This window comes from Cryptotermes secundus, unplaced genomic scaffold (assembly GCF_002891405.2).
Source record: "Cryptotermes secundus unplaced genomic scaffold, Csec_1.0 scaffold56, whole genome shotgun sequence".
Lineage (NCBI taxonomy): Eukaryota > Metazoa > Arthropoda > Insecta > Blattodea > Kalotermitidae > Cryptotermes > Cryptotermes secundus.
In genome coordinates, this window is record NW_019744407.1 from 1,510,152 (window position 1) to 1,535,931 (window position 25,780).

Here is a 25,780-nt window from a genome sequence, read left to right on the forward strand (position 1 = left end):
TAGCCAGGTACCAGTCAGTTCTAATGTGGCTACCAGAGTTCTACTGTAGCAGCCGCCTAACACAGTTATAAAGTAACAGTCGCCGAGTTGAAACATAGCAGCCGTCGCGGAGAGAAGAACCGGACGTGTGAGTGATTGTGTAATTGGGAGCGTGCGATACAGTGATACAAAGCTCCCCTACTGTAAACGTGTATACTACTGAACACAGAGTGAACTGATTTGCGCATAGGGTTATAAATCGTGAAACCCCGCAACAGTGTCGACAGATTAATGCGATTAGGGTTATAAAGTGTGAAACCCCGCAACTGTGAGATAAGTAATTGTAGCCGTATTTGTAGATTGTTAAATAAACCAATTAACCATCTCTACGGCGTCTTCAGTAACGCAAAACACGTTACAATATATATGGAAAACCATTTCATAATTTCATTTTAACAAAAGGAATTTTAGTTCACTTGACAAATATTTGTCTTCAGTTTAACATAATGTAGAGTTTTCAATGTGTTTCACGCTGGTAACTAAGATGTAGTGGGTTTGCACTCCTGATTGAGGCTTTTGTGGTTTTTCTCATTTTCCTTACGATGATACCTTAAAATAAGACAAGCTTTTGATTTGTTTCATCCTGGTCCTTCACACTAACAATACTATAGAAGTTTAATTAATTCTGTCCTTTGTGTCTGATTGAGTTTTTTTCCTTTTTAATCTTTTATGCTTTACATGTTTCGGTCTTATAGACCACCTTCAGAAGGATATCAGTACAGTTAATAACAACACAGCACGCCTCGAACATCAACAGGACGACACTAAAGAATCCTCTTCTCAAAACAACAGAACCACAAGGCGGTACATGCTTGACTTCCTTCAAAGAGAAGAAATAAAAAGGACATGAACTTGGTTTAAAAAATGTTAACAAAATCTTTTTAAACATACTAATTGTAATTTATAAATATTTTAACGTATTAGTACTAGCTGCTGTAGTTAAAAACATTAGATTTGTACTCAGTGTATTATGATAACATTGTATGTATATTTTAGCATTCACAAAACATACTGTAATAGTGGTTTCTAACTGTATTGGTGTCCTTCTGAAGATGGTCTGTAAGACTGAAACATGCAAAGGATAAAAGATTAAAAAGGAAAAAACTCCCATCAGTCACACTGGACAGAATTAATTAACCTTTTACAAGGCAAGCTTCTTCCCTGTCCTTTCTAGTACATCATTCGCAATCATCCTGCCATTCTGACATCGCACATGATAAAGTGTTAATTAAATAAATATTCTTAAAATCACAAAAACACAACATGTTCAATAAAGAACATTTATCCAAATTCACAACACGTTCAATAAAGAACATTTATCCAAATTAGCACCCGCACTTCTAATTGTCCCTGTGCAACTTTGTTGATGTATTAAAATTCACACTTCAGAAGCATTTGTCTGTTCCTATAATTCGAACACTACATGTTTCGGTTCAACTGGCCATCATCACGTGTACAAGTTATAGAGGAAATTACTGCACTGTTGTCATGCTGGTACATTTTACATTTTAAAGGTGTAAAATAACAGAATGTTTTAAAATATCATGCCATAATTATTTTATCATATGAATGTGTTGTGGGTCTGTTGTATATTCTGTATAGAAGAGCTACACACAGCACCAAAGAAAAACCATCACCAAAATATGATGAAAGTCGAATAACACTGGAATATTTTAACTTAAGAACTAATGCAGTGTAGCAACTTCAACAAATGAACAGTTGCCTGAAGATGGCAAAGTATGGGCAAAACATATAGCAGGTTAATTTTAATTTTAGTATTATTTTAAGTTAAGGAATCTTTGTAAAGTTGCATTAAAGACAGAAGGGTGTAAAGTGCTTCAATCACACATTTTTATAAAACACTAGAACCATCAGCCTCAGCACTCGGCACTTTTAAAAAGTAATATGTGGCATAACAAGTAATACACCCATGGATGTGTTTTGGCAAATGAAGAGTTATAATGTATAATGATGACAGATAGACAAAAAAAAAAGTAGCTTCATATGAAGTATAAACTTTACAACTCGGATAAGTGATGTAGAGATTACTAAAGTTTGAAACTGAAACAGAATAATTTCTGATGTGGTCATACTGTTTCTCAGGATACACATCTCAGCCTTGCAGGAGGCCAGCATGAAAGCATTCAGTCCATTCCATCTTACTATTTGTCTAAGGCGGGACATGGCTCAGCCAGAGATGTCAGGCATGTGAAACCACCATGGAAATGAAGAAGTGCACTAAGGTATTAAGAGAAATCTTAATTTATGTATGTTTATAAGATTATGTCGGGTCTGTCTTGTTCAGAATTTGAAAAATGAATTGTTGAATGCTTTCAGATGTATATATAAACATGATAATAGGAACCAACCCCCAAAATTAAAATCACTAAAAATAAATGTGAGTAACATGGTGGATCTTAATCTGTAGTATGAATTAATGTATAGCAAAGGTGCCATGAGACCAAATCATGTTCTCAGTAAAAACAAAACCATTTCAAACAATTCATGAAGAAGTGTAGTGAAGCATAATAAAATACACCTTATTCTTTGTTTCAACGTTGTTTAGAATCCAGATCTCTTAACATATTGTTTACAGAGAGAGTGTGTGTGTGTGTGTGTGTGTATGTATGTGTATACGTACATGTGTATGTGCGTGCATGTGTGGGGGAGAGAGAGAGAGCAGTATTTGGCTCTAAGCCTGTGGAACCAAGGCACAGAAGCCAAGGAGCATATGACATTGCATATGTGGGTAGGTTGTATGTTTAGCATTAAGATTGAGAAGAAATGTGAATGTTCCTATGAAGACTGACAATTGTTTGTGTGAGATTATAGTTCTACTACATTCTAGTTCAAGGATAAGTAGTGGGCATGTACCATACCTTTGTTATTTTTGGTAACAGATATTTCAGGATTAAAATTGCAGTGACTTCTCTAACATTAGGATCAATCCTTTTTCACTGCATGCTACTTAATTTTTATCATTGCATCTGGCTTGGAAGTAAAAAAAAAAATAGATAAAGCTGTCCTTGTAACAGGCTGTGGAGACCGACAGGGTTGTGAGACGTCAAGGCTCCCACATTTTCTAGACAGTCGGCTCACAGATGGCAGTGAGGTTGTCAGCCTTACATACTAGCTCTTATACAGTCCAGTATATGGTAGTTTCAAAAAAGTGGAAAGGAAAACTGTCCCCCCCCCCAAAAAAAAAGCAACCAGCGATTATCAAGAATTATGATGTGCCCATGAGAGGTGAGGTACATCATCATGGTTGGCTTTTGATATGCAACTTCAGTTCATGGTAAGGAATTTCAGTAGCCATTATTTGTACAAATAACTGACATGTCCTGTGTCAGGGCTTTGATCATTTATAGACTTCATTCATGGAGATGGTTTTGCTGGCCATGCAGGATTTTTGAAGTTGTATAGTGATCTGATACTGTTTTCATGGAATGTGAAGGTTCATTGCCATATCACAAGACCTTCACTGGTCATCCTTGTCCTGAACTGCACAAATCCATTCAGTACTATATTCCATTTTATTAAAGACATTAATTTTCCCATCTGCATCCAGTCTCTCAGGTGGGTTCTTCACTTAATGTTTTTTCCTACTACATTTTATATTGTAACGTGTTTCGTTACTGAATACGCCGAAGAGATCGTTAATTGGTTTATTGAACAATCTACAAATATCGGCTACAATTAATTATCACAATGTTACGGGTTTCCACACTTTACAAACCCTAGAACAAAATCTCTTAACACTCTCTTCGAGAGTCTTCACTTATTAATAACGCGGGAGCTATACACGTCTCCCTGAATTACACACTCCGAATATAACTGGTGATCACTGGTTATCGCACACGCGTCTGTAGCTCGTAACTTGCGAACTGAGAACTCGTTGGTAACGCACTGACTGGCTGACTGTCACAGTACAACTGACTGTGAATAGCCTTCGCTGCTCCTTATGTAGCCTCGATCGGACAATACGGCCACGTAATAGGCACCCTTGTTGCCTGGCGCTGTGTTGCTAGTAACGCTAGCGGAAGTAACCGCTGTTACTACCGTAACAATCCTGTTGCGTCACCGTTACTTTACCGTGCGGAGGAGGGGGAGGGGAGCGCTGACTCACCCGCCGTGTCACTGCTGGTGGGGGGGGGGGTTCTCCTTTGCGCAACATGTCACAATATGTATTTCTCATCTGCCCCATGCATAGCTAGTATCCCACCCCTTCCATCCTCCTTGATTTGATGACTAACAAAATTTGAAGATTACAAATTATGAAGATCCTCACTGTGCAGTTTTCTCCAATCTCTTGTTCCTGTCTTGGTTCCAGACATTCTCTCAGAAATCCCCAATCTTCTTTCATCATTTAATATGAGAGATAAAGTTTTGGACCCACATAAAACATCAGATAAAATTATAGTTTTGTAATTTTAATCTCTGCATCTTTAGATTGAAAACAAGAAGATAAACAATTGAGAACTTTAAGCAGCAAGCAATTAATCTGCTCATAATTTCTTCATGAATATCACGATTTTGGCCTGCAACCTGGAGACAAGGCATGAACATATATACTTCACTAGAGTCATCTGATACAGTGAGAATTTAATAGTGCTTTCATTAGCTTTAGAAATACTATTCTCATATCATCGATACCACAATTTGACAAAACGCGGATTTTTCCTTATCCTCCTAACTTATTATTGGAAAAATCTGAACGTATTACTGTTATTTATAATTTTCAATTGCCCTAATTCTTCCAGCTGCGTAGTGGCTCTGGGATTGACTCAATGTCTTAACAGAAATGAATACCAGGTATCTTCCTGGGAGTCAAGGGCCGCTGGCACGTAAGGCAGACAACCTCGTCACCATCTATGAGCTGATTGACTAGAAAATGTGGGAGTCTTGACATCACACAACCCTATGGGCCTTTATGGCCTGTTACAGGGATAGCTTCATCTTTTACCCTAATTACATGTTATATAGTATACTTGAAGGTAAGACTTAATGTGTTGTAACAAATTGAATAAAACTTCCCAGACAGAAAAGAGAATGCCAGTAAAAATTTTATTCTGACAATATATTCATTACATTTTTAATGTTATACCACTCAGTATTGTGCATTGTTGTTCAAAATACAAAAATAAGTTACCAAAAATAAATTCATATTAAGAGATAAAACTTATCCATTAAAATGAAAATTATCAGAATCAACACCTTGCACTTACCAATGAACGATCTGTACATTTTCCAACAATTAAAAGTACTTGTACAGCAGCAACATAACCAAGTTTGGAAGGATTCAAAATAAACTAATAGTGGAAGGGTCTTGCTTTCCTCCTTAAAATGTGTACCAAATTAACCTGGTTTGATGTATTTGGGTGACAGTCTTTTGCTGCCAGAAGTGTCATTACATGACTGCTTCATATTCATCCTTGGTCAGGACACCAGGTATCATGTGGAAGGTTGTGTTATGGTTTTCCTCAGTCCCTCCAAGCAAGTGGTGGGTTATCTTCCATTAGACTGCAGTCATTCTTTTTCACATCTTTTGCTATCTGTTATTCACTAATTGTATTATTCAATAGTACACAGTGTGAACTACTGACAGAGTCATTACATACAGTATAATCCCAGTCATCTTGGTTGCTGCTAACTGGTGCCCCTTTTCCAGCCAGTCATGCCCCTGTGAACCACCTGCTAAGTTTGCCTAGTTCATTCATATGTCTGTCAGTACACATGAAACAACTTGAGGGTGATTTCAGTATTTTGTATTGGAGAATTTTATGAAAAATTTTCGAGCCATTTTAACTCTCTCTTAAATAAGACACTCTTTTCCCCTTCATTGGCATGCGTAATCAGGAATAATGCTGTGTATCACAAAAAAAAATGCTGGGAACTTCAAATTCAGAATTTAAAAACAGCTGGTCATATAGTAGGGTTTCAGAAATGTAAAGAAAGTACTTAACCCATTGGCATGAATATTTAAGAAGCAATAATCTTCAAATAATTGCTGGTTTTCTTTCCTATATTTTTAGTTCAACATGAACTTCATTCTTATATGTCATATTATTACAGTTGTTCATTCAGTTTTGTGGTTCTTGAATATCGTTTTCTAATGTGTTACTGTTACTTCTAACAAATGTTTTCCTATTTCATACTTAATCCTTCCTATAAAAATATTAGTTATGGTCAGAGCAGTGAAATCATGAACCACTGTTCAGTTCCTATCATAAAGGTCTCTAAACAAATAGACCATCTTCACTGTACATCGGACTGACGTCAATTAGAAACCACGCTTCTGGGCAGAGCTCATAAAGCTTAATTTCCTGCTGCACAGATTTCCAGTGCTACATGTTTTGTGTTGTTAATGTTGTATCTAGATATTGTAAATTTATAATTCATCAGTGCAATTTAGCTCTGAACTCATGCATACATTATAAAATCACATCCTACTTGAGTCAGACTTTAAATTGTATGCAATTATAAATATTCTGTTGTTACTTTTTTGGGTGATAACTTCTTAAGTACAGATTTTGTCTGCTTGTCTGTGTTATATTTTCCGGATATGTAAGTTCACGATTTACATTATCACCATGTAATTACTGACCTATAAACATTATTTCATATAGAATCTGTAGATATGTTTACGGCTAATCTGCATGCCAAATTTCATGTGCCTTACTTCAATGTCTCATTAGTTACCATTCTAAAATTGATATAAATTTCATGCAGCCTCCATGTTCCTTTATATTCTGCAGAAGAACTGTATATTATTCAAAGATTTGTTATATTTTAGGAACATGTATTAAATGACATACGTGTCACTCCCACCTGACAAGTTTGTGCATCTACCATGTTGCCATTATGCGTTACAGGAAATACACATACCAGATTTCATTAAAATTGGTCAGGTTAATTCAAAGGTTGAAATGTGGGACATACAGACATGTGACCCCATAAGAATGCTTCATTTCCTTAAGAAAGAGAGTGAACTAAAGCCATGAATGCATAAAAATGTAAACATTTCGCTATAACAAGCTGTGTAGGCCCATAGGGTTGTGAGATGTTGAGGCTCCCATATTTTCTAGACATTTAGCTCAAATGATGATGAGGTTGTCAGCCTTATATGTCAGCCACCTTTTACCCCCAGGAAGATTTCTGGTACTCATTTCTGTTAGAGGCTGAGTCAACCCCAGGACCACAGAGTGGCTGGAAGGATTAGGTCAATTGAAAAATCCAGTGACCTAATCAGGAATCGAACCTGCAATCTTCCAGCTTGTTGCATAGTGCCTCAGCCAACTATACTACTGCAAGCCCCTATGAATGCATAAAATGCATTAAAAATATTGTGACATGACGCATGAAAGCCGGAATAGTGGAGCCATTGCAGACGTCTATTGCTAGGCAATGGCTTGCTAAATGCATTCCTGCGACAATGAATATGCAAGCAACAATTGAAGACCTGCCATTTCTATGCAATGGCGAGGTAAGCACACCTCTGTAACAGTGGAGGAATTATTGGGAAATGTAGTTTTCTATGTGGTTCGTGCTGAAATGTTGTAAGCAGGACAGTTTGAAGCAACGAGTTGTCAGAAGAACTGAGAGAGCCTGCGGAGATGGCAGTTGAATGATTGAGAAGGTTGGCAAGAAAGGAATTAGGCTGTGGAAAGAAGGCATCATATGTGCTGCCATGATGGAGAAATCCTTTGCCTGGATACTAAAGACAGTGTCACGTAACTTCGAACACGGCCCCGCATTCCTAGTCAAATCCCACGCAGAGCTTGTGGTGGGAGGAGTTTCTTAAGACTCGTTCTTCCACTTTCACCCCCTTGTCTGAAATTTTTCTTCTGCGCATTCAAGGTTACTCTTGGCCTTATTCAAAGTTATGTGACACTTGCTATACTAGTGAAGACTGAAAACCGTAAAAAGGGAGAGAGTGCGTGCGTGCATGTGTGTAAGGTGCCAGTAAATTCAATCATCCAATCCAAAACCTGTCTATAGTCACAACCCTAACACATGACAATATTAAAGGCAAAAAAATTATATATAAATACTGTACTTATTTGTGTCCAATATGAGACAATCTTCCTACTTTGGAATCTGAATAAACAAGGGTAATCCTGAAGATTACTGTCCTTGGGAATGTGGCACCTGTAGTTTGATAGATTGTTCATAATATTTCAGAGGAACCTGTTGCCTCCATCTTCTGGGTAGAAAAGTAAGGCAAGCATGGAAAAAAATGGTACATGTAGGAGATGGGAAGGACTAGGACTGGGGCCCTGCCCTGAGCAAACCAGTTAGAGGGTCTTCTCATTGTATCCATATTGTTTTTGGATGCTCAGCTTACTCATTTACCATGGAGATCAAGGCAGCAGGTTCATCAAAAATATTACTAGTTTTACCAGACTACATGGCATCACATCCCAGAAGACAGCATCTTCATGGTCACTGCCATAAGAACCTCAGTCTCACAAGAGTATTCTTAAATTCACCTACTTATGATCAGTAATTTGCATTATGCAGTCAAGTTTTTAGGCTAGGAACAGCAAGATGAACAGATATGACATTACTTTCACAAAGTGATGCATACAGATGAAGACGTGCTACATAAACAATTGTGAGGCTACAAACATAAACATAGGTGTATGTATTCAATGAAATCAGATTATGTATTTTTGCATGAAGTGCACAAACTAATGACATGTTGTAGAGGATATTTTTGGGTGTTTGCATGTTATAACTGATGTACTGGAGGTGTTTAAAAAATTTTGTAATGGGGATGGAAGTCTATACTAAAAATGGCAAAGTGAATGTAACTTTAATTTGTATTGAATCAATTTTACCATCTCTCAAAAATAGCTGGTCATAACAAAAGGTCCCAACTACAGCCTTTCCTTTGATATTATATGGAACAAAACACAAAGAAAAATAAGGTGACTATGTTTAGTAGCTTTGCAGCAGTGCTGGTCACTGTTAAAGCCTAAATTGATTTCCAGATCTACGTTCCCTGAGTCATTCCAGGTTTTAAGTACATTATTCTCAAGCTGATTCAGTTAACTTCCAGAAATCAGACTCTTCATTACAACTGCTGTGAGAACCTCAAATCCAGTAAGGTAACTTCCGGTTCAGCATTGCCATCTGGATGGAAAAATATATTTGCATATGAAATAAAAGACATGAATCAGCAGTAAATAAAGGTCAAGAACACTTAATTTGAATGTTGGTAAAAAGAACTTTGCATGAATAAATATACGTACACATTAATTGGTCACTTTTTGCTGGCTAATTCAGTCCAATTCTCACAGTTGCATCAAATGAAAATTTTCATCAAAATAAAGCCAATGGGTTAAAATACTAGGCAAGATTGCTGTTAGGACAGGCTGCCCCAATTACAAACTCATGTACAGTCCTAAAACAAGCACATATAGTCACTGATGCTGATGTTCCTCCAAACCCATTCTCTCTCTCTCAAGGACAGCAGAGTGTGTAAATGTGCTGAGTATGTATTTCATTTCTTAGAATCCACTCATGCATTCTCCCAAATTTGCTCAAAGTAAAAGTAAATCATACTGACATTAATGTCATAATACAGCAATAATACATAACATGAAGCAAATGTACTTAAGTCTGGTACAATGCATTAAACTGTATCACATAAATATTTACAGTCTTGCTTTAAGAAGAGATCCTGTTGTTTCAGTCAGTGACAGTCTTAATTTTCATGCAGCCATAAAAACTTAACAGTACACACATTCATATTTTATACAAAATTGTATAAAAACAATGTAAAAATTAAACAAATGTAGTATGTTTTGGCACTACCAGCGTATAAATATAGTGGTATACCAAGTTCCTGCAGGCATTAAAAGTCACTGTTTCAGTCAGTTATGAAATATCAGTCCTTCATGCATAAATGTGACTGTTTTGTGGGGTCCATAAAACTAATGTACATTCTTCAAAACAAGTTCACTCTTGTATACATTTCTTATTTACACTGACAAACTCCGGTGCATTTATAATACAGTTCAAATGTTTATGTCGTGTGTAACCTTAGGTTAATAGGCAATGTTTGGTGCACAGTTCATTTTATGGATTTCCCATTGTTTCACACCATCACAGGGGTAGCATATGGTGATGATGGGGCATAGGAATGGCCATCATATGTTCAGAATACACTTGAACTTGTGTAAGAGGTAGAGAAGGCTGCAGTCTTGATTCGGAGGGCATGGACTGATGATGGGTTTGGTGAGGCGGATGTGGTTGTTGAGGCTGATGAGGATATGGTGCCATTAAGCTCACACCAGAACTTTCATTAGGGTCTACACTGTTAGCCAAACATGCCACAGGAATTGCTTGAGTTGGTAGAGCTTGTTGTGACAGTGGTGTATGACAGCTAACACTTCCTCTTCCATCTTCTTGTGGAACTTCCTCTGGCTGTTGTAATGGTATTAATCCTTCCTGATTATGTGTAACTACACGAGATGCAACAATTCCACCACCACCACCACGAGGATCAGTTTTATGCCTTCTCCGTGTATGTTTGAGCCAGTTGGGATAGTTTGTAAAAGTGCGTTCACAGAATTTACAAGCATATGGGCGTTCACCTGTGTGAATGTTGTAATGTTGCTGCAAGAAAACAGAACATGCAAAGAATAAAAATTACAGGCAGGCTTACAGGTGACATCAGTACTATCGCCTTATTCCTTGTCAGGGTACACAATATTACATGCTTCAAAAAACAGCAGCAGATAATTTCATTCCAAAGTACTGTTCACAAATGAAAACATTTTGCTTGCACCTGCAGAGCTCCTGTACAATTAGTGAAGTTGCAGCCAAACAACCAGGGTAACACTGAACTTTCTGGCTACTTCCCCCCAAGAAAGGAATTCTGGCAGTGCCTATGAACACTGTAACAAGGGTAAATGTGGTAATTGCACTTGTATCCATTATGTCATAAAATACCTTGAGTTTTGTGGTACTGAGGAAGCCCTTATTGCAGTATGTGCAGACATATGGCCGTGCCTCAGCATGTACCATAGCATGTACTTTTAGACAACGTTCTGTTTTGTACATCTTGAGACATATTGTGCATTGGAATGGACGTTTCTCACTGTGGAAACTGTAGTGACGGTTCAAATGTGACTTTTCTGCAAAGCTGTAACCACAGACAATAACTTAATTCCACAGTTTATATGAAACCACAATGAATTTATATCAAATTTTACATAAATACGTCATGTTTATTTTGTCATTTTCTTATTATGTAACTGAATTAAAACTTAGTATTCCTAAATTTACTGACCATTTGCCACACTTCTCACAGGCAAAGGGACGTTCACCTGTATGATGCTTCACATGCTGTTGCATATTCACTTTTTGTGTAAACGTCTTGCCACATACATCACACATGAATCTGCGACCCAGTTTATGTACATTTTGATGTGCTGTGAGGCCTCCTCGTGTATGAAGACTGGAAAGATAGTTGCATATTCTTTGGACCTACAGAATTTCTTAGACAAGAAGTTGTCATTATTCTATAATGGTGATGAATTTAATAATACAGACAACCTCTGGCCCACATAAGGGTTCCATTCAACAAGCCCTTAAGTAAAATTTTACATATATCAGAAATTACCAGAAGAATGTACATTTGTCATATTATATACTGTGATGGTAGTGAAACTAATCTAGCATTAACATTATGAGAGGATGCGATCTCAATAATGTGCACATACTCCACCACATAAATAGTATGCTTACTCACTAACATATATTTCTGCTTGCAACTTAAATTTACTTTCAGGGTCTACATAACTTGGAAAGGGTCAACTCTTGAAATCAAGAAAGAAGCATAAAGCTAAGCTTAACCTCCATTGTTACATTAGTATGTGACAGAGTGGTTCCTCAGCGCTAAATTACATTCTGTGGTCTTATTGTTCATCATCCCATCATCAGTCAAGGAACCATTTATAAATTGGCAGATCTATATCCATTATTACTATAAAAGGAATTGACATCCATATGTATTTACTCAAGGGCTTCTGAAATGTTTTCTTTCACTCAGAAATCATTTGAGTTTCATCGACATGTGATATGTTTGCAGACTGAAACAACAGATTAGTTTATTACAGTACTTATTTTAAGAATAGTCTGTGGCCTAAACATGAAGTAGTATATCAAACTAATCCTTAAGTGTCATTAAAAGAAAAGTACTGAATAAATGTGATCAATAATAATAAAACCTGAATAAAGTAATATTTGACAAATCAGGGATAACTGCTCAGATAGAAGTGAAGATTACTGAAGCAGAGAGGATAAAATAAAAATGTTACTCTCTGTCATCAAATTCATTAATCAAGATCTCTTCCTACAGGGAAATTATTAGTCTTTTACTTTTCACTCAACTTGAGGCATGTCTAATAAAATCTGTAATACTTTCAAATTCACCATGACAATGTCTTTTCTGTAATTATACTTACACTTTGCCACACTCCCCACATGGGTACTCCAGCTTTTCATCAGTCTTGTGCTTCTTGAGATGAATGTTCAGTCCAGGCCGGGTCACAAAACCCTTCCCACATTCCTCACAAATGAATGGTTTCACTGTTGTGTGTTTGGCTAGGATGTGTACATGAAGCATGCTTCGCAAACTAAAGCCCTTCTGACAGTACTCACATCTGCAGACAGAATTAGCATCTTTAACAATATGGTATTATGGTAATTTTTTTAATGTAGTTACTTTAAAACAGTGTTACATCACTAACTGCACAAGAAAACAGAGCTGAAGAATGCTACTTTGGTTTCAAATCTCATCATACCAAAAGAACTTTTTATAATTAAGAAAGGTAATGCCAAAAATCTTGTTCTGTATTTCAATCGTGCCTTTCCATGATTTTCACTAGTTCTTTCTTTCAGACTGTGGGAATTCAGTCATCAGACTATAGTCTGATGCAGGAGCAGTAAATAGGAGTGTTCAAGTTTAATTCAAGCAAGGGTTAAAATTATATGAACTTTGAAATTGAGTAATTTCCATGCTTTTTGCTAAGTTTGACTTAAATCTGAAATGTGAGTTCCCTACAAATTCTGAATTATTTATTTTATCTCAGTTTTCTGCAACCTGTTGTGCGTCAAGTACCAAAGGTATATTTATTGTCAATGGGACTCTCCTATTGGGTGCATTATTTTACTCAGGGAGTGAAAGTGTCAAACAGGAAGAATTATAAATTACATGGAGTTTGAAATGATGATTATAAATTACTTTGACAAGAAGCACATGCTGTGCTTTTTTTTTTCCTTGTATGTAAAATTATATTCTGAAGAGTAATATTTGCATACTTCATGAAACACCACTTTCAGACATGATTTCTGGGGTTAAGAGGAGCACAAATTATACTAGTAAACACAGTACCATTCCTTTAAATACTGCTATATTGACATTTATTTTAGATTAAATTCTTTTTTAAACAAAAGTATGCACTTTTAGTTTGAAAATACTTGCCTGTATCGGCCTTCGGTGACATGCCGATAACAGTGAGACCTGAAAGTGGAATACTTCTCCATTGTCTTGTTGCAGTATGAACATGTGTATATAGGTTTCTTGTCATATGAGCTACGGTAATGCCTATCAAACTGTGATTTGAATGGAAAAATTTGCTCACACTGGTTACATTTAATACCCCAGTGTGTCTTCCATTCTTCTTTTGCATTTTTATCTGCTTCATCATCAATTTCATCATCTTCTTCTTCCTCCTCTTCATCCCTGAGACCTACAAAGCAAAACAGCTTTTTTTAATTCAGTTTTATTATCCATGTAGCCAATTATGAATTGGCCAAGGTAATCATGCTTGCCTCGTACAAATCAATGAGAACATAAAATGATCCACAGTTTACGTAGCACAACTGTAATCTGAAGCATGTCTGAAGCAATTAAGACAGCAATGCCTTGTGCAGGGGCATTGTGTTCAGTCACAGATAAATATATCAACATACTTTAAAAAATAAGGAGAAAGAAATACCAAGGGTGATCTAAAAGTCACACAACCCACATAAATTATCCGACATGCACAGGAGCACCTGCTTCAACATTTCAGCTCCGAAGGAAACATTGTTCACAAAACATGACATCTTGCAGCTTTGCATTTTATAATGCCTATGGAGACCCACTGGCCCTACATCGTTTTCTTACATTCCAATTCATACAGTATGTAAGGAATGGTACTGCATTTAGTTTCAAGAACTTGTGCAAAAAGAAAATCCATCGTGACATATTTTGTAATCATGGTGGACAGAGGTCTATGGAAAAAAAAAATCTCTAAAACAGTTCCCTTAGCATACTTACGGGCATGTTAACACTAATTTATGATACCATCCTTTCAAAAAGCAACAGAGCCCATGAAATTACTAGATCTTAGAAGAACCTTGCATTTGTCATTTTCATAAGAGTCAGTAGATTAAGTATGTATTAATGGGAACTTGCATATCAAACCGAGCTATTACAGAATATAGAGATGCATTGTGGAGGTATTAATTTTCAGTCATTCATGTTCTGATGTTTTGATAAACGTGAGGTACCCATTCAAGTGAAAGAATACCTCAGTGAAACTGTATTCCATACAACTACCTCATTTAGATTAAATTATGAAGCACTCATAGTGTCCAATTCCTAGTCACATACTGTAAGTTCATATGCAACTTGGGCATCGTAAGCATGGACATTTTCCTGTTTCAGTCACAACTTATAACAAAGATTATTCAGAGTCACTTCTGGAGAATATTTTAAATTATATCAACATGACATATTTCCATTTAACAAAAAAGGGGCATACAGTATGCCTTTTATCACTATCACTGATTACAGTCCATAAATACTTAATCAGATCAGCAGTTACAGGGCTATTTGGCTTTTATATATAGGGAAACATAAGCCTGGTTTTGATGGAGGTTCTCACAGCAGTGAATGGTAAGATCGCATTTTTTAGATGTGATGCTGTGCAATGTGGTAGATAGGCACTAACATTCTGGAGGAACCTGTTGCCTCTACCTTGGGCCTAACTTTTCTCCGCCCAAAAGGCATTCTTCCTCTCTGACATTTAACTCACCACTAAATAAGAATATCAGCTTCTGAAGGTGATGTGCATTACTTCATGCATAAGGAGGAAGATTTCATCCACAGATGCCAAGTCTGTAATTACAGAGATGAGGAGAACTGCAGTTAAAAATAAATGTTTCATGTGGGTTGCATTACTTTCAGATCATCCTGCAGAAAATGATGAATTGTTTGTATTCCTTATCTGAGTTGCATAATAACAATGCTGGATCACATGAGAGCATACTACAAGAACTGGAAGCACACAAGCAATTACTGTTTTTCACAAAACATGAAATACCACATGCAATCCACATTATTGGCTTTCACCTGACAAGTTATTACACTCATGAAGATCACCTCCATATTCAGCATCCATTCTACACAATGGGCTTCAACAGAACTGTTTCTACCTATCAATCCTAAAGGGTTCTGAGGATGGAGTATCACCTTCATGATTACTGAGTTTCTGGACTCTGTCATATAGTATTCTAAAAAATACAGTGCCTTGGAAACTGGATCTCTTGAATCCTCGAATGAAAGGTACAGGAAAGTACATACTCAGTTTCGTCTGCTAAAAGAGCTGACCTCAGTTACTGGACAACCTAAGTCCATTAACTACAGAGTAGTTTTCTGTTAGACTGGTTCCAATGGCTCACACAGTACTCTTCTCACACAGATCCCAGATCCTCCCTGGTGGCCGGTAATTCACAGCCCACTTTTCCACTGTTGTTTAACTTACCTTATTTTACAGATGAGTCTCAAAGTGATGACCCTTTGCTCTTAAGTATACCTCACATCATGTGAATATGTTTCTAGACGCACATCAAAGCTGTTCTATGGGAATAATAGAATTCAACCATAATAATAATCTTAAAGTTTTTCCAGAGAGTGAATTGTTGATGTATATTTTATCTCTGAGCATGCTACATAAATGAATCGCAAAACTTAAATCAGGTGATTATGGAGGCCACAGTCCTCGACTCATAACTCATTTGCCAAAGACTTCACCTCATGCAGTGTGTGCCATTGCATTATTATACATAACATATCCATACAAGTTTTCTTCATCAGTCAGTTGATCAATAAAGGGTGACAGAATCAACCTCACACAAGATTTGGAATATGTTTTGTGAAAGAAAAAAAATTACAGGCCCAGTTAGCCTCTACACACTGACTACAAACACAACCGCAACTCTTAAATCATGCAATGGCATTTCATTAGCAGCATGCGGATTTTCTGTGCTCGTCTTATGTTATTTTGTTTATGTAACCATTTAAAGTTAACCATGTCTCATCAGAATAAGACGCATGATCTGGGTGAGTAAGTCCTTTGAATACCAATTCCCGAAACCAACTACTGTATGACATTCTTGCTTATCCATCTGGAAGAAAAAGGCAATGTATGGTTTTAGTTTTGTAAATCTGTAACCTTAGTAACTTTGTCCAACATGAGCTGTACTTTTTTCCAACCCACACTGAAGAGACAGATGACATACTGACTTCCTTTGGCTTGCTTCTTCTAAATCTGTCTGATTTTCTGGTGGGGGTTCAGTTTTGTTTAACTTATGGCACTGACAATAGGCGAGTATTGTTTAGCATGTAAATTTCAGTTTCCTTCTGCAATGTAGTTTCTGGGTTTAGTTTGATGTGTTTATTTTTGGCATCCTTCTCTTGGTTTTTGGTCTTTATGGACATTTCAGAGTTTTTTTTTAATTATCTCCCACTGACGTCTATTCCCAGATGAATGTGTGTACATACAGTCATGTAACTTACACCAACTAGTGATTGGGATCAGTTCTTTCTAATGGCCCTAACTGAAAAGACACCTCCACCCCACCCCCCCTTATCTGAGGATGTAAACATATCCATTTTCTAAAATGTTGTGTCCTTCCAAAAACTTGGTAATCCAGAGAATTTCTACATAGCTGAATATTTATTTTCTGCACTCTTTTTCATTGATTACAGACATGTTAGTTCTGTTGTGGATTTCATTTTTGGCTCTGATGAAACTGTGCTGGTAATCTGGACATTTACCTCCTTCAGTTCTACAGTCTCTTCCTAAGCCTCCTTTCCCCTATGTGTATCTGGTCAAGATATCCAATCCACAAACTGGGAACTATAGTTGTCAATATTGTCTTCATTTTCTTTCATATTTACATATTCTAGTTTTGTAATCATGCTTATAGTCTTCTCAAGTTGGCTGTTTAATGATGCTGTCAGTAGCGTTGATGACAGGGTGATTAATGAATATGTAGCAGCTGTTAAAATGAAAATTAGCAGGGAAAACCAAAGTACTTGGAGAATGCCAGTCTGAGTGCCATGTTATCCACCACAAATCCCATGCAATCTGACCTGGGATCAAACCAGGACCAGTGCAGTTGGAAGCGGACGACTAACTGCCTAAGCTATAGGAGAACCCTCGTGCTTGTAATAATTATGTTAGTTCATCTGATGAAGCAGATTGTATCTAATGTAAAGAGTCATTTAAATGTGGGGCATAACAGTCCTAGACGTGCATGATCTTCCCAGCTATAATGAAAATCTTCGAAGATCCAAACACTTATAGAATTGCATGTAAGAAATAATGTGCCACGTTATCCACCGCAAATCCTGTGCAGTCTGACCTGGGATCAAACCAGGGCCAGGGCAGTTGGAAGTGGGTGACTAACTGCCTAAAGTAGGGGTCGTGCCATAGCTCAAGCTGTTAGTTGCTGGCTTCCCACCGTGGCGACCTGGGTTTGATCCCTGGTCTGGTCAAGTGGGATTTGTGGTGGACAAAGTGGCACTGGGGCAGGTTTTCTCCGAGTACTTCAGTTTCTCCTGCCAATCTTCATTCCACCAATTGCTCCACAATCACCCTCGCCTATCATCTGGGGCTGGTACAATACGCCAGAAATGGCCGCAGTACAAGGGACTTAGTCCCACCCCACTAGCAATAAAAACAAATATTCCTGGTACTCATTTCTGTTAGAGGCTGAGTCAACCCCAGGGCCATAGTGCAGCTGGAAGGATTAGGTCAATTGAAAATAATGAAATGACCTCATCGGGACTAGAACCTGCGACCTTCTGGCTTGTAGCATAGTGCCTCAACCAACTATGCTACCGTGTGCCCCCAGGACAGCCCTCACGCTTCTAATAATTATGTTAGTTCATCTGATGAAGCAAAGTGTATCTAATGTAGACAGTCATTTAAATGAGGGGCATAACAGTCCTAGAAGTGCATAATCTCCCCAGCTGTAACGAAAATCTTCATAGTTGCAAACGCTTACAGAATCGCATATAAAAATAATCTTTCAAATGACCCTACATATCTGATTTTCTTGCTCTTACCTTTAAAGACATTGAGTTCATCAATGTCATCCGGGTCAATTTTTTCTAATTCTTCAGCATCCTCATCACCATCTTCTAGCTTGTCTTGTTTTTCTTCATCTTCACTTTCCTCATCAGAACTTGGAGGAGGACGTATATTTCGGCGGGAACGTCCTCTGCGTCTTGCTACTACTGGCTGCTGATGTGAAGTTTTCTTCGGCTGCAGCATTTTTCTCCTCCTCATATGATGCACAAGACGATCATTGATACTACCACGCTTTGATTCTCTTAAAGGTGGTAATCGAGGTAACTCTGAAATGTATAGAATATCTGTATATCTTGCACAACTCCTGTTTCTCTCACAGAGCATGTATGTCCAGTCTGAAGGATTATGCAACAATAAGTATACAGTTCCTGGAATGAGTAATTCTTTTTGTGGTGAAGCCTTCTGAAAGATTACAATATAGTTTTAAAATACTATACAAGATTGCGACAAAATGTGTATTCCCATATATTTTTCACCAGACACACGGAGTAACAGAATATTTTGAATAAGCAGTCATGGATTGTCAGCTAGGGTATTGGGTAGTGAGTTAACTCTCCCTCAACATAAAATTAGTAGCATATTTTGAAATGTCACAAAAGGTTGTGCCTGAATTTAACTAGCTCAAGACAGGATCCAGTGATGGATGATTGTGATCGTGGTAAAAAATCCTTGCATTCCATAAGAAAGGTGGGAGGATTTCTTGATTAGCTGAGTGACTATGAACTTCTCAAGAAAAACTCCATTCTACTGAGAATCAACCATTTTTGCCTTAAATGTTGCTGATTTATTTGTTGATTTGTTTTAGTGACTCAGACTATACAGCTTTGAATGACTGGATGAAAGGGACTAAAGAATTATAATTCATTAATAATTATTAAGGATGTGGAAGGAAGTGGTCATGGCTCTATCTGAAGTATTCAGGACTGAGTAAGGCTATACAGTATCTCAGTGGGGACAGTCTAATAAGTTTATGAAACATCCCAGATCTTAATAGTAAAACTGCATATTTGTCTGTTTACACAGATATTCATTCAACTTGAGAAAGGCCAGTCTTATCTACTCCAAACTTATCAATATTTCTGAATTCTGCATGAGAAATTTGTGTACTGACAGTCCACTGCATTCAATTCCATTCCTCAGCAGATGAGTTGGTTATAAAGCCTTGCTTTAAGTCTACTAACAACATAAATCTAAATTCAATTACCTGATATACCATTACACAGCATAGCAGATACTAAAATGTATTACTCGGACCTATGAAGACCCATGAATGTACTTATAGGAAACCAATGCAACTCTCAAGTTTCCTCTTCTGTTGTAATGTTAACAATGAATTCACATATTATGTTGCCTGCAAGTGCCCTCATAGGCACCAACTAAGAGCATAACATAAATACAATTAACTCACCGATGCTCCAAAACAGTGATAATAAACCATTACTAACATCTATATCTGCAATGATATACTACACTAAACTCGTCAGAGGGCTTACAGGACAATGGATAATATCCAGAAACAATATTTGTACTAATTTACCATCATCACAAACTTTTAGGGCTTCCCTGGGCTGAACTCAAATTACTATGCAAAATGAAATATCTGTTTATAATGCACATTTTTAAAAAAATGTAATAGCAATGATAATATATAAACTACAAAAACCTGTTTCGGGTATGCAAAAATGGCTGATTCACTAAAATAACACATTTCCAACACAGAGATGACATACTGTAGTTCTGTATACATAATGAACTCATTTCTTGCACTCACCAGGTATACTCTGATCATCATCAGTACTATTGACTTTAGGATCAACATGATTATCACCATCCGATTCTAGAGTGACATCTAAAGGAAGCTCCATTAATTCATCCTTAATTTCAACATCATCAGGGTCATTTTTTACATGAAATCCGTCTTCATTCTTTGTTTCTGTAACCTTTCATAACAAAATAAAACACTCATTATTAAGTAAACCTATTTGATGTGACTAAATAAAAATAAAATAAAACGTTAACTGTAAATAACACACCAGTGGTCCTGAAGACACATTCGTGCTCTTCATTTGAATAAGAAGCTCTAAGGTATGTTGTACTCGGTTGGCTCTTTCAGCAAATTTATGATAGTCTTCTAATCGTGCACGACAAGGCCTGCAGACCTTTTTTGGCAACATATCATCTTTAGAAACCTGAAATAAAGAAATGAAGATATTTCTGTTTTACGCTATTTCCAACATTACGAATGTTATTCTTTCTGACAGTTCTTGTGTGAATGATTCTGAAAATTTTCCACATCATCTAATTATAAATTTACGTTGCACTGTGGGGAGAAAGCTTTATTAAATCCAATATCTCTGGAGGGAGTATAGTAAATGACACAACAAAGTCTATAAGCATTGAGCATAGGTAACATCTGTTCTCACTTCTATTCGTAAACACTGTATGATTTTCTCTTCAAGACACAAATTAACGCCTTCTGTACTATATATAACAACACCATTCTTCGCTTCTACGGCACAAAGCCGACAAAAGTCTGCAATGGTCTTCTCCGAAGGAGCCATTTTCTTTTTAAGCTTGACTCCAGCATCACCTGTAATTCATTGGCTGAACTACTGCAAACACAACAGACTCAAACTTCGTGCACGGGTAGTTTCTGGTTATGTGGTACGGAACGGTAGGAAATGAATGTGGTAGAAGTTAAAGCTTTTATATTGTATGTAAAGTACTCATAAACGTTACGCTTGTAGTCAATCGTACCTATGCGCATTCTCTCTCCGCTTAGATCTTTACATTTGCGATAGTACTGAATACATTAATAAAACTGTGAGTAAATCGCTTTCATTCCAGTTTATTAAAACTTTACTTGCCGACAATGAAATTGCCAAGCCGAATTAATACAAGCAACGTGAACTGTGTGTGTCCAGAGTTGAAGCGTGGTAACAAAGCAGGGAGCGCGCAAACTTTGATTTCTAGACACGCGATTAACAAGTAATAATTTTTTAACATTTTCCGAGTTTTCATGTGTATTTTCTTCGTATTATATTTAAGTTTACTGTCCGGTTATAGGCGGTCGTTTTAGGTCTGCTACACAGCTTCAATCCCTTCATCTTCCTACCTTGAAAAACAAGTACCCTGAAAAAAAAATCGTTTAGCTGTTAAAAAAAAGACCAGTGAGTATGTTCCCATTAAGTAAGCAGCTGTAAATTAAGTTCATCGCAGTTTCCTGATGCTTGGCTTTAAATTGCGAATTACTAACAGACGTCTTTACAGGATTTGTCTTACGTCTAATAACGTCGTGCATGTTTTAAGCTACGTGGCCATGGACCATGTTTCTAACTTTTAATTCGGGCACTGGAAAATTGGCTTAAGAACAGCTCTAGACAAGCATTGCTAGGGAAGCAAAATTTAAGTCAGTAAAAAAGGGGGGGGGGCAACACTGCCCGCACAAGAGGCATGCTCGAATATCAAATTTTATTCATTGATATTTGCACATGTGTTTAAAAATGGAAATGTGAATACTAATTCTGTCATGCACAACGTTTGCAAGAAATCTCGTCTAGTCTGGTGAATTATGTGTAAGAATGTATTTAGCTTTGTATGTAATATTGCAATCCATATTGTCTAATTTGGCCGAATATTTAATTTGTTGTTATTTACTTTAGTGCGGGCTTGAAAAATTGCCTTAATAGAACGAATACCCTGTTATCAGGAAGATGAGTGGAATGGGTGACTGCTCACTTTCCCTGTCTTGAACTTGTGAATTGATTGTCGCGAAACTTTGTATGATGGTCTGCGTTTCAGGGACGCCGATGTTGTGCTGCCTGTCCGTCAAGCAATACAGAGAAACAGGTGAGTCCGCTTTGTTTCACAGCAAACACCGACAACGTGTAACAGAAGATTCAAGAAATATATGACGTAACATCTACTTAAATATAAAGAAAGCAGTCTTCTGGGATTTGGCACCGTGTATATGTGTTAACCGACGTTTCGGAGGAACGTATCGCCTCCATCTTCAGTCTGCTTCAGTCAGCAGTCTGCTTTTACCGTTCTCACGGTCTTGTCGCTTGCAGATTTCTTATACTTTTTCTTCTACCCTGAAGATGGAGGCGATACGTTCCTCCGAAACGTCGGTTAACACCACATATACACGGTGCCAAATCCCAGAAGACTGCTTTCTTCATAGTCACCGCCGTGAAAGCCTCAAATCATACATACTTAAATATATGTCTTCATTTCGTTATCACATTAATAACAATAATACATTTTAGTCAGGTATGTGCAGTTTGTTATTGTCACGTATATGAGTGACTATAGACGGGGTTTCGATTGGTAATTCGATTTATTGCACATTTTTACAACCCATTACTACGTTATACAAATCGCTATAGGACACACTAGGTCTTCTCCATCTATTGCAGTCTTTACTAGTCGTTCCTTGGTGGCGGCTTCCAACGGCGGTCGTTCCCATTCCTCTGGGTTCCCGTACTATCCCTGGCCTCAGCTGCCAGCTCTAACAGCAGCAACCTACAAAGACTGAACTGCAGCGGTCCTCTATCTAACTCACTCCTAACTTGTCCTACTTATAATATCTTGGCACGGACCGCACAGAAAACACAGTTCGTCTGTTGCTGATTACGGGCCGCTGCCTAATAACGACCGCTATGTAGTTTCTTATTTCGCGGTCGTTGCCTAGCAACGGGTCTACATGCCACAATATGTTAAAATGTCGTCTACTGATAATATCAGCATTGTGGCATGTAAAATTTGGAACATCTTCAAGTCAAAGTCAAAGTCACATTGCGACTGACGGTCGGTCAGTCTCTGACTCTTGGTGTCGACCAGATATTTATTTCTTATGTGAAAGTTACTGTCCTGTTTATTTGGGGCGCCCTCTCTGACGAGAGGTCGGGGTCTGTCATTTGTCAGTCATAATCTGTGTTAGTAAGTCCATTGTCAGTATTTGGAACATCTTGAAAAGTATTTGGCCTTTGAAATAAAGTCAGAATTGCACTTTCCTTTGAGAGCAGGGCATATGAACCGCTTGGCAATAAATTGATAGTAAAGAAGACTGTTTAGCTCTCCTTTTAGTCAACATCTTTGATTCGTGGTTTATTTAATGCCGTTTCATCAATTACATAAGTTATATAGCTTCGAATTATACGATGATCGTTAATGATGAACTGGGAAGAATACAAGAAAGTGTTGTCACCTATTTCAAGGTAACCGTTTCATGAATTTCTTTGAACAACGGAGTTGAACTACAAAACCCTCAGATTTACCTGCATCGGAACTGATATTTGAACACGAGACCTCTCATGTACAAATCAAGAATGCTAAAGATAAAAATTCCACTCGCCAGACATTTCCCCACATGAGACCGCTTCGCCGTTGTAATTGCTCCTGAGTATAGTCTACTTACCGCATGCAAGGCATACAGAATACTGTACGATATATTCCATCCAACATCTTTAGACATAAAAAATAACAGGAGAATGTCGTTAAATAACACGGGAAAAAACAATAAGTAGGCTAACTTTTCCGCCTCGCACGGGTCGAATATTAAATAAGTCATAAGTCCTTATACTGAAGTTTAATTGTACGAGTACCTAAAACTTTTCTGCAATTGTTTCAAGTATTTTCTTGAAGTTAACATTAAATTATTGAAGGAAAGTTATTCGTTTAATAACATCATAATAAGAACAGATTCTCTATTATTCGTTGTCCATGTTTGACATCACTGTCTTTAGAAGTGACAAGGTAGAGCCCTGACACTAAAAAAAATCGCTCCCCTGGGCCTCCCTGGACCGCCCTGCCTCCGCGATTGGTCTTGGACATTAGAGATAACTTTCGCGCTCTCGTGTTTTTACTCAGATACTATGTACCATACCTCCATTATCCATGGGTTAGAAGTAGAGATTAGAGGAATCTTTATAGCCTTAGTTGGACTATTTCATTATTATAAATAATAACTAGAATTAATGCTTCGAAATTTCAGCAGGAAATCCTAGAGATTATCAATATCATTCTTGATGACACTTTACTGAATTTACTATGATTCGCTGTTGTAATTATAGCTCTTGAGGAATACTTAGAGATCACCATGTCACTTAATATGCACTCTGTGAGCTTGAAACTTCTGGAGAGAGAGCTGTATTTGTATTAACACTACGACATGCCGCACCATCTATTATCAGATCCTGTAGTCAGCGCACATGCAGTCCGTCAGGTTCCGCTCCCCCGAACTCCTTGCAACTGACTAGAGAGTGGACATCAGATTATTTTATTACAGGGAGGAGGGAAGGAACGATATAGAACATTTTCGAATTCTGACCATTTACGTACTGTCAGTAATGACAGCCGATACTAATCTGTGACAGTTCACAACTCGCCTCTCTTCCTCATGATTCATTTTTCATCGATAAGATAGTTGCTACTTCTGTACATGTCAGGGTTACAAGTACGTGTTCGACTGATATGTCGCAGTCGGTTTATATAGGTTCAGAATAATGCCTCCCATCTTCTTTCTTATTGACTTGAAATGAGTATTTCCCAGTAGCACACAGCATATTAGCTCAACCGATAATGATTTTTAGGGACAAGTACAGGTTCCGATATTGGCTGTGAGACCCACTATTCCGCCTGGACTTTTCATATTTCTTTCAATTGTTTCAGGCAAAAGTTGGCACTAACCTCGCTGACAATCGGCGGTCGCTCGGTCGGTATAGTTCGCTTATAGACTACAGGCCTCGGAGTTTGTTTTTGTTTCTTTTTATGTCAGGACAGTTCCTTCAAAGAGACACGATTGATTTCTACTCAGTCTTCTCACTGTGCACAACCGTCGTCTCGTCTCAGACGTTGTGTAAGCTCTGCAATTGATACAGTATTTTTAGCGAGCCAGCTTTGCTTGTAGAGCACCGTAGAATGTCTCAAGGAACATCCTAAGAAGAGTCGGTTCCTGTGTGACTAGAACCACTCTAGACACTAATCAGTGTATTTCTCACTTAACTCTACGGGCTGCTTGAATAGATCAAGGTAGATTTCTTCATTGGATTTTGCCTAAAATACTATGCACTTCATGAAATTCAAAGCTAAGTAGCATTTAAGAAAATAAATTATATATCACCTTAACCACAATACCACATCTTCAGACTAGAAAAAAACATCCTAAATACCAAGTAAATTGGCTCAAACGGTAACGGCTCTGCTTTGTGTTCAGGAAGTGCCTGGTTCGATACCCAGCCAGGACACCGATTATCCTGACTGAGATTTCTTATGGTTTTCCTCGGTTCCTGCAGGAAAAT

General features: G+C 37.6%; 2 protein-coding genes across 11 annotated transcripts in view; one reads left to right on the top strand and one right to left on the bottom strand.

Annotated features, from left to right (window-relative positions):
- Positions 1-12,482, top strand: part of LOC111874655 — a 50,391-nt gene extending 37,909 nt beyond the window's left edge. For 7 of the 9 annotated variants that reach the window (XM_023870340.2, XM_033755553.1, XM_023870346.2 and 4 more), the window contains exon 13: positions 2,143-2,592. In XM_023870340.2, coding sequence (XP_023726108.1) covers positions 2,143-2,268 — 126 coding nt within the window. In that variant the 3' untranslated portion in view covers positions 2,269-2,592. Of the gene's footprint in view, positions 1-2,142; positions 2,593-7,214; positions 7,243-11,839 lie in introns of those variants that run through there. The other 2 variants (XM_023870344.2, XM_033755554.1) reach the window with 2 other exon arrangements.
- On the bottom strand, positions 9,165-21,115 carry LOC111874657 (zinc finger protein 774). Of its 2 annotated transcripts, none has more exons than XM_023870348.2 (9): positions 20,903-21,115; positions 20,513-20,668; positions 20,251-20,419; positions 18,455-18,745; positions 13,535-13,802; positions 12,516-12,713; positions 11,339-11,506; positions 10,999-11,191; positions 9,165-10,662 (listed from the first exon to the last, which is right to left on the bottom strand). In XM_023870348.2, the coding sequence occupies exons 1-9, from the start codon at positions 21,038-21,040 to the stop codon at positions 10,150-10,152; spliced, it is 2,094 nt and encodes a 697-aa protein (XP_023726116.1). In that variant the 5' UTR covers positions 21,041-21,115; the 3' UTR covers positions 9,165-10,149. The 2 variants fall into 2 exon arrangements, with proteins under 2 accessions (XP_023726116.1, XP_033611447.1); XM_033755556.1 differs by lacking the exon at positions 20,903-21,115 and adding an exon at positions 20,794-20,896.
- Between the last annotated feature and the right edge of the window lie 4,665 nt (positions 21,116-25,780).

Bases quoted from the DNA above. Each gene is read 5' to 3' on its own strand.
- LOC111874657 (XM_023870348.2), bottom strand. From the start codon at position 21,040: ATGGCTCCTTCGGAGAAGACCATTGCAGACTTTTGTCGGCTTTGTGCC. The intron at 13,803-18,454 runs GTAAGAGCAAGA...TTTGCTTTGTAG, and splicing joins TGAACTCAATGTCTTTAAAG to GTCTCAGGGATGAAGAGGAG. The intron at 11,507-12,515 runs GTAAGTATAATT...CTATCTTTCCAG, and splicing joins TGTGGGGAGTGTGGCAAAGT to TCTTCATACACGAGGAGGCC.